This window comes from Malus sylvestris, chromosome 2 (genome assembly GCF_916048215.2).
Source record: "Malus sylvestris chromosome 2, drMalSylv7.2, whole genome shotgun sequence".
NCBI lineage: Eukaryota > Viridiplantae > Streptophyta > Magnoliopsida > Rosales > Rosaceae > Malus > Malus sylvestris.
This window is the reverse complement of record NC_062261.1, coordinates 27,107,524-27,120,482: the sequence shown is the minus strand read 5'-3', so window position 1 is coordinate 27,120,482 and position 12,959 is coordinate 27,107,524. Positions and strand designations below refer to the sequence as shown.

Below are 12,959 nucleotides of genomic sequence, written 5' to 3'. Positions count from 1 at the left end.
TGCGGTGGTGGCCAGGAACCTTCTCACTCCCAAAGATAACAGACTACTTTCCAAACGGTCTGATGAGTTAGCTGTTAAGGATTCGCTGGCTCTCAGTGTTCAGTGTGCAAGTTCTGTGTCTAATATGGCCCAACGCCTATTTGCTCGAACCCGCCAAGTTGAATCATTGGCGACTGAAGTGATGAGTCTCAAACAGGAGATTAGAGGGCTCAAGCATGAGAATAAACAGTTGCACCGGCTCGCACATGACTATGCTACAAACATGAAGAGGAAGCTTGACCAGATGAAGGAAACTGATGGTCAGGTTTTACTTGATCATCAGAGATTTGTGGGTTTGTTCCAAAGGCATTTATTGCCTTCGTCTTCTGGGGCTGTACCGCGTAATGAAGCTCCAAATGATCAACCTCTGATGCCTCCTCCTTCTAGGGTTCTGTCCAGTACTGAGGCTCCAAATGATCCCCCTCCGGTGCCTTCTCTTTCTGGGGCTCTACCGACTGCTGAGGCTTCTCCTAAGCAACCTTTGTGAAGGCTCCCTCTTGTGTGTTTATTTTGACTCCTGTATATGTACATATTTGTAGCTTATCGGGGATATCAATAAATAAGCTTTCCTTCATTTCAACGTATTGTGTTAAATACACCAAAGCCTTCTTCGCTAAGTTCTTTGAATTTTCTTTTGTTGAAGCTTGTATGTTGAAGCTTTCTGAGTGGAGCATGTAGGTTTGGGTAGTGTTCCCTTAATTTTCCGAGTGAGGAAAACTTCTCGGTTGGAGACTTGGAAAATCCAAGTCGCTGAGTGAGATCGGCTATATGAATCTTAGAACGCCATTGTGCTCGATCCTGTGTCATGTCCTTCGTTAGATCCAAGTACTCTAAGTCTTTTCTTAAAGTCTCTTCCAAAGTTTTCCTAGGTCTTCATCTACCCCTTCGGCCCTGAACCTCTGTCCCATAGTCGCATCTTCTAATCGGAGCGTCAGTAGGCCTTCTTTGCACATGTCCAAACCACCGTAACCGATTTTCTCTCATCTTTCCTTCAATTTCGGCTACTCCTACTTTACCCCGGATATCCTCATTCCTAATCTTATCCTTTCTCGTGTGCCCACACATCCAACGAAGCATCCTCATCTCCGCTACACCCATTTTGTGTACGTGTTGATGTTTCACCGCCCAACATTCTGTGCCATACAGCATCGCCGGCCTTATTGCCGTCCTATAAAATTTTCCCTTGAGCTTCAGTGGCATACGGCGGTCACATAACACGCCGGATGCACTCTTCCACTTCATCCATCCAGCTTGTATTCTATGGTTGAGATCTCCATCTAATTCTCCATTCTTTTGCAAGATAGATCCTAGGTAAGGAAAACGGTCGCTCTTTGGTATTTCTTGATCTCCGATCCTCACCCCTAACTCGTTTTGGCCTCCATTTGCACTGAACTTGCACTCCATATATTCTGTCTTTGATCGGCTTAGGCGAAGATCTTTAGATTCCAACACTTCTCTCCAAAGGTTAAGCTTTGCATTTACCCCTTCCTGAGTTTCATCTATCAACACTATATCGTCTGCGAAAAGCATACACCAAGGAATATCATCTTGAATATGTCCTGTTAACTCATCCATTACCAACGCAAAAAGGTAAGGACTTAAGGATGAGCCTTGATGTAATCCTACAGTTATGGGAAAGCTTTCGGTTTGTCCTTCATGAGTTCTTACAGCAGTCTTTGCTCCTTCATACATATCCTTTATAGCTTGGATATATGCTACTCGTACTCCTTTCTTCTCTAAAATCCTCCAAAGAATGTCTCTTGGGACCCTATCATACGCTTTTTCCAAATCTATAAAGACCATGTGTAAATCCTTTTTCCCATCTCTATATCTTTCCATCAATCTTCGTAAGAGATAGATTGCCTCCATGGTTGAGCGCCCTGGCATGAACCCGAATTGGTTGTCCGAAACCCGTGTCTCTTGCCTCAATCTATGCTCAATGACTCTCTCCCAGAGCTTCATTGTATGACTCATTAGCTTAATACCCCTATAGTTCATGCAATTTTGTACGTCGCCCTTATTCTTGTAGATAGGCACCAAAGTGCTCATTCGCCACTCATTTGGCATCTTCTTCGTTTTCAAAATCCTATTGAAAAGGTCAGTGAGCCATGTTATACCTGTCTCTCCCAAAAGTTTCCACACTTCGATTGGTATATCGTCTGGGCCTATTGCTTTTTTATGCTTCATCTTCTTCAAAGCTACAACCACTTCTTCCTTCCGAATTCGACGATAAAAAGAGTAGTTTCTACACTCTTCTGAGTTACTCAACTCCCCTAAAGAAGCACTCATTTCATGTCCTTCATTGAAAAGATTATGAAAATAACCTCTCCATCTGTCTTTAACCGCGTTCTCTGTAGCAAGAACCTTTCCATCCTCATCCTTGATGCACCTCACTTGGTTTAGGTCCCTTGTCTTCTTTTCCCTTGCTCTAGATTGTTTATAGATATCCAACTCTCCTTCTTTAGTATCTAGTCGTTTATACATATCGTCGTAAGCCGCTAACTTAGCTTCTCTGACAGCTTTCTTCGCCTCTTGCTTCACTTTTCTATACCTTTCACCATTTTCATCGGTCCTCTCCTTGTATAAGGCTTTACAACATTCCTTCTTAGCCTTCACCTTTGTTTGTACCTCCTCATTCCACCACCAAGATTCCTTTTGGTGTGGGGCAAAGCCCTTGGACTCTCCTAATACCTCTTTTGCTACTTTTCGGATACAACTAGCCATGGAATCCCACATTTGGCTAGCTTCCCCCTCTCTATCCCACACACATTGGGTGATTACCTTCTCTTTGAAAATGGCTTGTTTTTCTTCTTTTAGATTCCACCATCTAGTCCTTGGGCACTTCCAAGTCTTGTTCTTTTGTCTTACTCTTTTGATATGTACATCCATCACCAACAAGCGATGTTGATTAGCCACGCTCTCTCCTGGTATAACTTTGCAATCCTTACAAGTTATACGATCCCCTTTCCTCATTAGAAGAAAATCTATTTGTGTTTTTGACAACCCACTCTTGTAGGTGATCACATGTTCTTCTCTCTTCTTAAAGAAGGTGTTGGCTAAGAAGAGATCATATGCCATTGCAAAATCCAAGATAGCTTCCCCATCCTCGTTTCTCTCCCCAAAACCATGGCCACCATGAAAACCTCCATAGTTGCCTGTCTCCCTGCCCACGTGTCCATTTAAATCTCCTCCTATAAAAATTTAGCACATGGGTGTCCAGTAGCGCTTTTATCAAGAACGAAATGCTTAATTTTTCTAAATTAAGAAGGTTTAATGTAGCAAAATTTCTCATTATAGATTGCAAAATGAAACATTTGTTTTGCCTCATGGTCATGTACAAATTCTGTTATTTTCAACCTATTTTGTAAGATGCAAATGCAAAATTCGTGGGGGTGGTCTGAACGTGAAGTACAAAAGTATTTATGAACTGTCTCAGTTCTTTTCTGTTAACTGATTCACTGCATCTTTATCGGCCAAGTTTGTCATGTGATGAAGGATCATTTGTACCATGTTTGTTAGCTTGTCTTGTATTCCTCTCTATAATTTTTATTGTGCTACGCCTGGCAGTTCTGTTCTTTCAAAGTTGATGCCAAGCAGGTGTAAATTTTAGGTATTAGAGGCCCTTAGAGGTTCAACTTCAACTAGACCAGCCATTTTTGCAATGTCAAATCCAACAACAAATGGTATGCCTTTTTTTTTCTTTTCGGGTCTGGGATTGGGGGAGAAAAGGGTATGGAAATTCAGATTAGCTTGTAGTGTTGAGCTACATTGTTTTGTTTTGGAACAGCCGAGTGCACTCCCGAAGAAGCGTTCTCTATCGTGGGTGACAATATTGTTTTTGCCAGTGGAAGTCCATTCAAAGATGTGGATCTTGGTATGTATCAAGAAACTTCTTTTTTTTCTTCATGCGTTTTTTCTTACTGTTTGAATAAGCATAATTCTGGACTTCTTATCAAGTGTAACTGGTAACCGTTAACTGATAAGTATATTAAGTACTACATTACTGATGTTTTTTTTTTTATAATCTATGACGAATTTGGGGCACAAATGGTTGTTAAGGGCAGAATTATCCTTGTACCTCATTCCTTTAATCGGTCAAATATGGGGCCATTATGTTTCGCTCCTTTTCTGCTTGTTTCCCTTCTTTATTTAAAGCAAACCTTCTTTCCTTTGGTTTGCTCATGTACATTTTGGGATGATTACACGATATTTTGAGTATTCAAATACAGCTAATTAAGGAAATGAAAACAGTATTTTACAAGCATTTATAAGGACTTCTTGGGAAAAATCAGGCTTAAGGAAGATTTATTGGTAGTGGAAGGCAAAGTCTTCAAGATATTGTGTGGCCAAGGACTGAGGCAGAGAGACAAGTTCATGATTAAACCGGTCTGAGACTGGAAACCTTTTATGCTCAAATGAGATGGGTCTCACACCCCCTTGATGCTGAGAATGAAAGATTTGACTTTTTATTGCAAAACTTAAGACCCGAATCTGAGTATACAATGCATCATCTTAGATAGGTGATGGGTCAGAGAATTACTGAAATAAAATAACATAACTCTGACTTCATGCAACATACACACCAAGGCCAACAGTTACTTGATTCTGATCCTGTTTGTGGCTCTTGGAGCATATGCCTACCAAATGAGAACTGAAAACCTATTTTTCAGCCCTAGAAAAGATTTGTCAGATTCATGTAGATTTAATGATAGCTAGTAATATTCCAGATCCACGAATCATTTCTCTGCATTCTTATATGTAAAAAGAATCACCACCAGAAATCTGAATCATTTCTCTGTATTCTTATTTTGATACATCTACACTACCGGAAGCTCTTACCTGAAGTTCTATATTTTATAGGAAATGGCACTATTGGGCACTGCAACCAGGGAAACAACATGTACCTCTTTCCAGGGTTAGTTGTCCACTTTCCCTCTTCTGGAGTAATCCAAATCCAACTTAAAATTTTCAGTCCTTGCGTTTCATGATATAAATTCTACTTTGTTCATGCAGTATTGGACTTGGTACTCTATTATCTGGCTCCAGAGTCGTCTCCGATGGCATGCTACAGGCCGCGGCTGAGTGGTATTTCTCATCTACTTTATGAACCAGCTTTTACTGGATGTACATTTCGACAGTCTAGCTTGGCTCGAAATGAATTTCATAATCTATGCATTTTTAAAATTAACCTTGCATCATCTGTTATAATCAATAAGATTCATGTTGCTTGACGCATAAAAAATGCGGTAAATAGTGTTAATTAATCAATTGAAGAGGGTTCGTTCCTTTTCTCCCAAGTATAAACTCTCCCTTATATTGAAGTCAACTGTGATTGGACATGTGGGAAAGATAGTTAAGGATAACTCTCTTGTTAAGCACGTAATGCCAAGAATAAGGTTGTAACCGTAGGCAACGCAAGTGGAGAGATATTGAGAAAGTATTCCAGAGAAGAAGATATCGAAGTCAACTGTAATTGGACATGGGGGAAAGATTGTTAAGGATAACTCTCTCGTTGAGCACGTAATGCCAAGTATAAGGTAGTGACTGTACACAACGCAAGTGGAGAGATATTGAGAAAGTATTCCAGAGAAGTTTGTTAGAATTATTATGCTCCCCTTATTTGTGACTTATTATTTTGTCCATCAAGGATATTTTTTTGAAACTTTAGTGTGGAAAATTCTTCTTATTTGTTGTAGACTTTGGTTATGGTACAGATTTCTATTCCTGTTATATGATTATACGTACAGATTTTTTCTTGAAATGATATACATGTGTGTGTGTATGCATACGAAAATTTCAACTTTCTAGAGTATTTTCCAGATTATGCTTTAGGTTGTGAGTTCTAACATTTGATTGAAAACAACAGCCTAGCAGCATATATGTCAGACGAGGACGTTCTTAAGGGGATTATCTACCCTTCTATATCTAGGTATAGAATCAGTGGACTTATTGCTTCTTTTTGTGTCATTTCCCCTGTTTTTATCTTTATTTAATGTTAAAAGATTTATACCCAAGATCTTATGCATATCTATACACTGGATTCATATTTGCAGCATACGAGATATCACAAAAGAGGTGGCTGCAGCTGTGATAAAGGAAGCCATAGAGGAGGATCTAGCAGAAGGGTACCGTGAAATGGATGCTCGAGAGCTCCAGAAACTTAGTCAGGTATATCTGTTTTACACTTCTTTTGCTATTTCAGATGATAAGATACTTGAGAGTCTTATAATTCTATTCGAAGTACAAACCAACTTTGCTCATGAATCTAAATTTATGATGTCGTATGAATATTGATGAAGGCTGTTGTTTTATATCTATGCCGGTATTAATCAGTTTCCAGCCTTCATGGATAAGATAGGATGAATTTCTTGATTCTCTAAACATTATCGATAGTTGAGATCAAACCTAGTAATTGAAGTTTCATTCACATAATTATTTTAATTTTTAGTTATTGAACTTCTAACGGTCACTTGTATGATTATGGATTGTAGGAAGAAATTAAAGAATATGTGCAGAACAACATGTGGAGTCCAGAATACCCGACACTAGTTTACAGGGACGAATGACCATCACCCACAGACGAGAAGTGTTGTATGTATCGATTCTTTTGGTCAAAACGTACGTGTTTTGTCACATTCCTCTTCAATTGTGAGCATGTATCCTATAAGTTTTTACAAAATCTTAGCGGGTTCTTGTGAGATATATACCTCTAACTTACAAGTAAAGTTGCAGATTTTTGTTTTCTAATTTGTATCATAAACGATTCAAACTACATGGATCGAAATTGTAGATCGAGTGCTTCCATACTTTGAATGTATTACGTACATTGTGCTTTTAGTAAGATCCACACTTGGATGGGCATAACTAAAAAGTTAATTGTGTTTCTTCATACTTGCGCGTGTTTGTTGAAAGATTTGTTAACGTTAGTTGACTTTGCATTGTGAGTTTGGTAAGATCCACACCTCTGTCATGAACAACAGAAGGCCAAAGGGATACTTTTGACAGGATTGGCACGTAACACATGATAAATGCCCATGTATGATGTGTACGTCCCATCTGTTTGGTTCGTAAGAACATTGGCAGGCCAAAAGGGGTACTTTGTCAGGATTTTCCGCATGCCGTATGAAGCAAAACGTACTTAAAGACCTCCATCGCGGTCATGGATGATAAAACCACTGCACGCACGTTCTCCTCCTCCTCCAAGATGCCACCGTAGCTAGCAGCATGCCATATGGGTACTTGTACCTGCATTGGTGGTTTCAAACCTGTGATTGGTGCCATCATATGGGAACATTTTGTATCCATCTCTCTCGACCTTGTCCAGCAATACACCCATATATCTGCAGCTCGTAGACAAACAACGTTTGATATCCACTGTTATACCCAGTTAGATACACTAACTAATGTCCATGTTTACGCGCAAAACAAGTCTCTTAGTGAACTTGTACTCCGTTCCTAAGTTACATAGTTTATAACTTTGGATTAGATTAGATTAAAATAGAATATCGCGAACCTGGGCAAAGATTTTCTGTTACAAAATTAGGACTTTCAACATAATTTTTCTTAGGAGTCACTCCTCCATTAACAATAATGTGGCGTCCATTTTTCATAATAATGTCATTTGTTACTCTAACCGACCCTTCATTTGTTCAACACATACATATTGCCAGTCTAATTTGATGCATTAGCACTAGAAGGAAGCATAAAAATAATTTGGTATTGAAGAGTACATATATTTTAACATAAGAGGCACACTTGATAGTTCGCTAGTAAAAACCTCATGGTTTAAACCCTCCACCAGGCAGTAAAATATACGCAAGTAGAAGCCAGGCAAGATGCCCATGTCTGCATCTATCATCATAAACATCGTCTTTTGTGCCTACATTGCTCAAACAACACCATGACAACGTAATTTACTTCCACAACTTGCGCAACGACATGTTCTTCTCGTTCTCCTTCTTCATTACCTTGGCCACTGCCATCTCAAAATCTTCTTGCGTTACGTGAACCCTTCTCTCCCTCAATGCAAACATTCCAGCCTCTGTGCAAACGGCCTGCACAAAGGAAAAATAAATCGAGAATAAAGATTTGATACAGCACACAAAACCTCACTTAATGATAAACCCCGAGGGGAAAAAAAAGATGAGTACCTTCAGTTCTGCACCAGATGCACCATTCATCTTCTCTGCAATCTTCTTCAGGTCAATTCCACGCATCAAATTCATTCTTCTTGAATGAATTTTCAAGATGTCCCAACGAGACTGCAATTTGTGAAATGCATTAGTAAGTAATTTATTCAAGTCATGTCCGATAACCTAGGCAATGACAACAATCAAAAGTGCAATAGGACTAGAAGGCAAACATGCAAGTATTGCAATTTTTTTTTATGCAAAACCTCCAACTTCTGTGGCTTTTTCTTTTCTTATCTGACTTATTCATATCTATTCCGATCAGAAAGCAACTGCACTCTACTAAAGCATTTACTGCTGACCAACCTCCATAGGATACAGACAATCAATAGAATAAATGCTGACCTATGACAACGTAAAACAACCTACTGCAAACCATCGATTCTATTATAGTGACCAGCGTGTACCTCTTCACTAGGATTTGGAAACTCAATCTTCCTGTCAATTCGTCCAGGCCTAAGGAGAGCTTGATCCAGAATATCAATACGATTTGTAGCCATTAAGACCTGTAAAGGATGCAATTGAAAGAAGATAGTGGTCAGATGAAAATTAACGTAAAGAAACATTATACTGTGTTTCTAACTGGTGAATCCACATTCTGATCAGTACCTTGATCTTGTTTGATGCCTCAAACCCATCAAGCTGGTTGAGAAGCTCAAGCATGGTCCGCTGCACTTCACTGTCCCCATTGCCACTACCAGATTCCATACGAGCAGATCCGATACTGTCGATTTCATCCATAAAAATTATAGATGGCGCATGTTCCCTGAAATAAAAACCAAATTAACATAAGTTAAGCAAACAAATGAGTGCAAATCAGATTAGCAACTGTAAGTGAGAGCATCCCATAATCATTTTCAATCCATTTGGACCGGCAGGCTTGACAAGATCATTGAATGATTACAGATTCATCCAAAACCTGGTTCATTGCAGCGATATACTTGAAAGTTCAGGGAGAACCCAATAAGATACTGTTCCTTTCGTTCTTCAAAGTGCCATAGACCGGAGAAACATATATGCCCCAGATGACTCCATACTACTAATACTGATGCCAACAGCCAACATTACAATTATGAATATTTAGCCTGCTCTAGCTTAGGATAGCCGTCCATGGCATAAAGCAACAAAATTTTAAATCAAGGCAACAAAAGTAATAGAAACAGAAATCTATGACCAATCTTGATGAGAAAGATCACAACCAACCTGGCCATGACAAAAAGTTCTCTGACCATTCTAGATCCTTCCCCAATGTACTTCTGGACCAACTCCGAACCAGAAACCCTGATGAATGTACAGTCGGTGTGATGGGCCACAGCCCTAGCCAAAAGTGTTTTCCCAGTGCCAGGTGGTCCATAAAGCAGCACACCCTGTTGTATTGAAGTGTTAGTTTCAAGGAAGAAATGTAAGTTGTAACAGTTAGCGCCTATCTAGTAAGCAAATAATGAAATGTGATAACTTGGCAAAATAGTATTACCTTTGGCTGAGCTATACCAAGACTCTCGAACAGTTCAGGATGCTTAATTGGAAGCTCAATGACCTGGAGATGGAAAGATTTTTAAACATCATTTACAAGACATGTAGAAGAAAGTGTATATGTATTATCAAATAAAACAAGCAAAACATGCAAACGCAGGGGAAAAAAAAGGTAGGAATGTGCAAAAGCAAACCTCCTTTATTTCTTTGATTTGCTGATCCAGACCACCAATCATATCATAAGTAGAATCGGGAACTTTTTCAACTTTCATAAGGTTGACCAAAGGATCAACTTTGCTTGGCAAGACCAAGTGTAGCACGTAGCTGTCATTACGGAGAGCAACTCTTGTTGATGGTGTGATCTTTGTGATATCAATGTTTTTATCAATATCAACGACATATTTCCCTTCTGGATGAACCTGGAAAACAAAAAGAAACAAAGTACGTAAAAAAGGTATCAAACAATTTAGTTAGCATAATTAATGAATACATTGAATAGTCTTGTAATTAAGTCAAGTCGCATAATTTTCAACTTGATCTTAAAGATTTCCTACTTACCTTAACCAAAACCTTGTTCTTTCCCATTACTTTAACAACTTCACCAACATACGATCCGGGCTCCTGAAGCAGCTGCAGTTCTTCCCTGAGCATTCTCACTGTTCCAGTTGCAAATTTAAATAAGTCTAATTGATCAACCGAAAACTCCAACTTGACTTGCGACCATATGTTTAAAGGATGAAGAAAAATAAATTAGGAAGAAAAAAAAGGCAACAAGAAATCCAAGTAAGCAAAAACACCGATTAATTGGCATTGTGATCGGTATTAGATAATACAAACTGCGTACTTGCTCAAGTACATAACAGACAGACACTGTTGTTAGAAAAATTTGAAATAGACCTTGCCTACAACCCACTTTCCAATGCCGAAATCAGATGATTTCACATTATCCCCTCTGTTATTATAGTCAAGTATCTTTCTACTCCAGTTTACCGGTATACATCTCAGTTATAATTACACTAAGACAACAAAGAAAATTAATTCGAGCATACGCGTTTTCACCGAAACACTCGAGAGTGAGCAAGCACATTTGCTATATTCATGAAACCGCGTACCACGTTCCAGTTTTCAATCTAAGATATTTCCAGACAGAAGAATTCAACAACCTAGTTTATAAAAGACCAAAACTTTCCTAGTATTATCTCGAATTTCCTACCGAAAGTATCAATCATCGTCCTCTTCAACATTTAAATTCCTAGATATCAGTAAACCAAACCAAAAAAAAATCAAATCTTGACCTTAATTTCCCCAAACACAAACCGCAAGGCACGACCTAAAATCCACAACAGACCAAACAAAACTAAAAATTTTGAAGAATCAGAAATTAGGGTTTTGGAATTAGGGGAAAATCGAACCTCGGGAATTGAGCTCGTTGCGCTGAGCTTCGAGGCGATTGAGGTTGTGAGTCTTCTGGCGGACCTGGAGCTGAAGCTCGTGGATGTGTTGGAGGTAGTACTGCCTCAGTCCCTCGCCTTGCTTGGAGGCCTTGGCGGAGCACGTCTCCTCCGGCGCGGCGTCCGGGTGCTTGATCTCGACTCCGGCGGCAGCCATTGCGATTCTTTACGTGGGATTGGTGCAGTGGTTGGTGTCGGTGCGTGGCGTACTGAATCTGAGAAGTAGGGAGAAACCGAGAATAAAAGGTTGTATTTATGTTGTACAAGAATTCTGAATTCCTATGGATTGGGCTTTATTTTAGTTGGGCTTTCAGTTGGGTTGCAAATTATTTGGGGGCCCATGCTGTTAATTTGAGACTTTTCTTTCAAATTTTGGTAAAATGGGCTAGGGTTTAGGGGGGTGTTTGTTATCAATGACTTTTATTTTAATGGAATACGATAGCTTTATTTCATCATCTCAAGTAGATAACATATCTTGGTTGAGTACACCCCAACACTGTCTGGGGGTTCCTCATGCAAAACTACTATAAAGTCACTACTTAAACTCATCTTAGCGAGACTATGTGCCATTCCATTACAAGAATGAGGAATATAAGAGATTGTACATCCACGAAACTAGGATACCAACTCCATAACATTAGCTATAATAAAGCCAAGACTAGAGAAATCGGTTGACCCATCATTGCAATCATTTACTACTTCGAGTTAATTAATCTCCACCTACACATGGTGGCACCCTACATTTCTAGCAAGTAACAGACCATCCCGTAGTGTCATAAGCTCCACCTGTGTTGCAGAAATGACATCTTGAAAACACCACGAGCTGACTGCCTTGAAAGCTCCCCCCGCACCTCATATCACCCTCATGGCACCTCCTACACCCACCTTCACCTTTGCAGCGACGCCAACATTCAGTTTAAACCAACCATCGCTAAGAGCCAACCATCGTTGCTACTTAGGCAATTTAAAATGAAGGGGTTGAGTATCAGCTAGACGAAACTCCTGCCTCCATGCAAGAGTACGTTGTACCAGTATTGAATGATCATTTTTCACACCAAAGTGTTGCGATTCGTCCACAACACCCACAAGAGCATCAACATAGCATCAAACTCCATCTGTTTAAACTCCAAAACGAAGGTTAGCCACTCCTTCATTGATTCGTGGTACGTAAATCCACCTCCAATGCCCAAAGCTGCCCATACCACTCGAGCAAAATTGCACACCTTCATAACATGGCTTTTCATCTCGAGAGCATCATCACATCACAGACATGAGGTCTCCATTCACAGTCATTTTTTAATCAAATTGGCTCTAGTATGGAGAATGTCAATACACATTCTCCATCCACCTACCTTCACTTTTGCAGAACACAAGCCTCTCAAATAGCTTGCCACAAACCTCAATACGCACCGCCCTTCACTCAACAAAGAAGAGGCCTAAAGAGATGTTGGTGCACAACAGGTTCGTGCCACCTTATAAGCACTTTTTCACTGAAAACACTTCCTTCTTGTTAAAGTACCACATCAACCGATCAGGCTGACTACAAAAACTTAGCGAAAATGAGCATATTAATCGGACATCCTCTACAGTAAAAAGTTGTTGCAACATCTCAATCTATAAGCTTCTAGTCTCTTGCATAATCAACTCAGTAGATGGAGGGTCGTAGTAAGAATCTTGAAAGAATTAGGCTTAGGAATCCAACAATCCTTCCACACTTGAATGGACTCACCATCGACCAATAGTCCAACGCATACCACCCTTAAGCACGAAATGTGCCTTCAAGATACTTTTCTAGGAGTACAATGCC

General features: G+C 39.6%; 2 protein-coding genes across 2 annotated transcripts in view; one reads left to right on the top strand and one right to left on the bottom strand.

Moving 5' to 3' along the window:
- Positions 1 to 6,928, top strand: part of LOC126613974 (NAD-dependent malic enzyme 62 kDa isoform, mitochondrial) — a 28,109-nt gene extending 21,181 nt beyond the window's left edge. Inside the window, exons 13-19 of the mRNA XM_050281598.1 lie at positions 3,650 to 3,722; positions 3,827 to 3,913; positions 4,900 to 4,954; positions 5,053 to 5,124; positions 5,906 to 5,968; positions 6,093 to 6,207; positions 6,531 to 6,928. Of these exons, the coding sequence (XP_050137555.1) occupies positions 3,650 to 3,722; positions 3,827 to 3,913; positions 4,900 to 4,954; positions 5,053 to 5,124; positions 5,906 to 5,968; positions 6,093 to 6,207; positions 6,531 to 6,605 (540 nt within the window). The 3' untranslated portion in view covers positions 6,606 to 6,928. The remainder of the gene's footprint in view (positions 1 to 3,649; positions 3,723 to 3,826; positions 3,914 to 4,899; positions 4,955 to 5,052; positions 5,125 to 5,905; positions 5,969 to 6,092; positions 6,208 to 6,530) is intronic.
- Positions 6,929 to 7,736: 808 nt separating this feature from the next.
- On the bottom strand, positions 7,737 to 11,385 carry LOC126613975 (26S proteasome regulatory subunit 8 homolog A). The gene is made up of 9 exons (XM_050281599.1): positions 11,114 to 11,385; positions 10,260 to 10,357; positions 9,896 to 10,120; positions 9,703 to 9,765; positions 9,432 to 9,595; positions 8,838 to 8,994; positions 8,636 to 8,734; positions 8,190 to 8,300; positions 7,737 to 8,093 (listed from the first exon to the last, which is right to left on the bottom strand). The coding sequence occupies exons 1-9, from the start codon at positions 11,307 to 11,309 to the stop codon at positions 7,953 to 7,955; spliced, it is 1,254 nt and encodes a 417-aa protein (XP_050137556.1). The 5' UTR covers positions 11,310 to 11,385; the 3' UTR covers positions 7,737 to 7,952.
- Positions 11,386 to 12,959: the final 1,574 nt, after the last annotated feature.

What these genes read in the sequence shown, in the direction of transcription:
- LOC126613975 (XM_050281599.1), bottom strand. Translation starts at nt 11,309, where the DNA reads ATGGCTGCCGCCGGAGTCGAGATCAAGCACCCGGACGCCGCGCCGGAG. An exon ending in CAACGAGCTCAATTCCCGAG is followed by an intron (nt 10,358 to 11,113) that starts GTTCGATTTTCC and finishes CAACTGGAACAG; the next exon opens with TGAGAATGCTCAGGGAAGAA. An exon ending in CATCTGGTGCAGAACTGAAG is followed by an intron (nt 8,094 to 8,189) that starts GTACTCATCTTT and finishes TCCTTTGTGCAG; the next exon opens with GCCGTTTGCACAGAGGCTGG.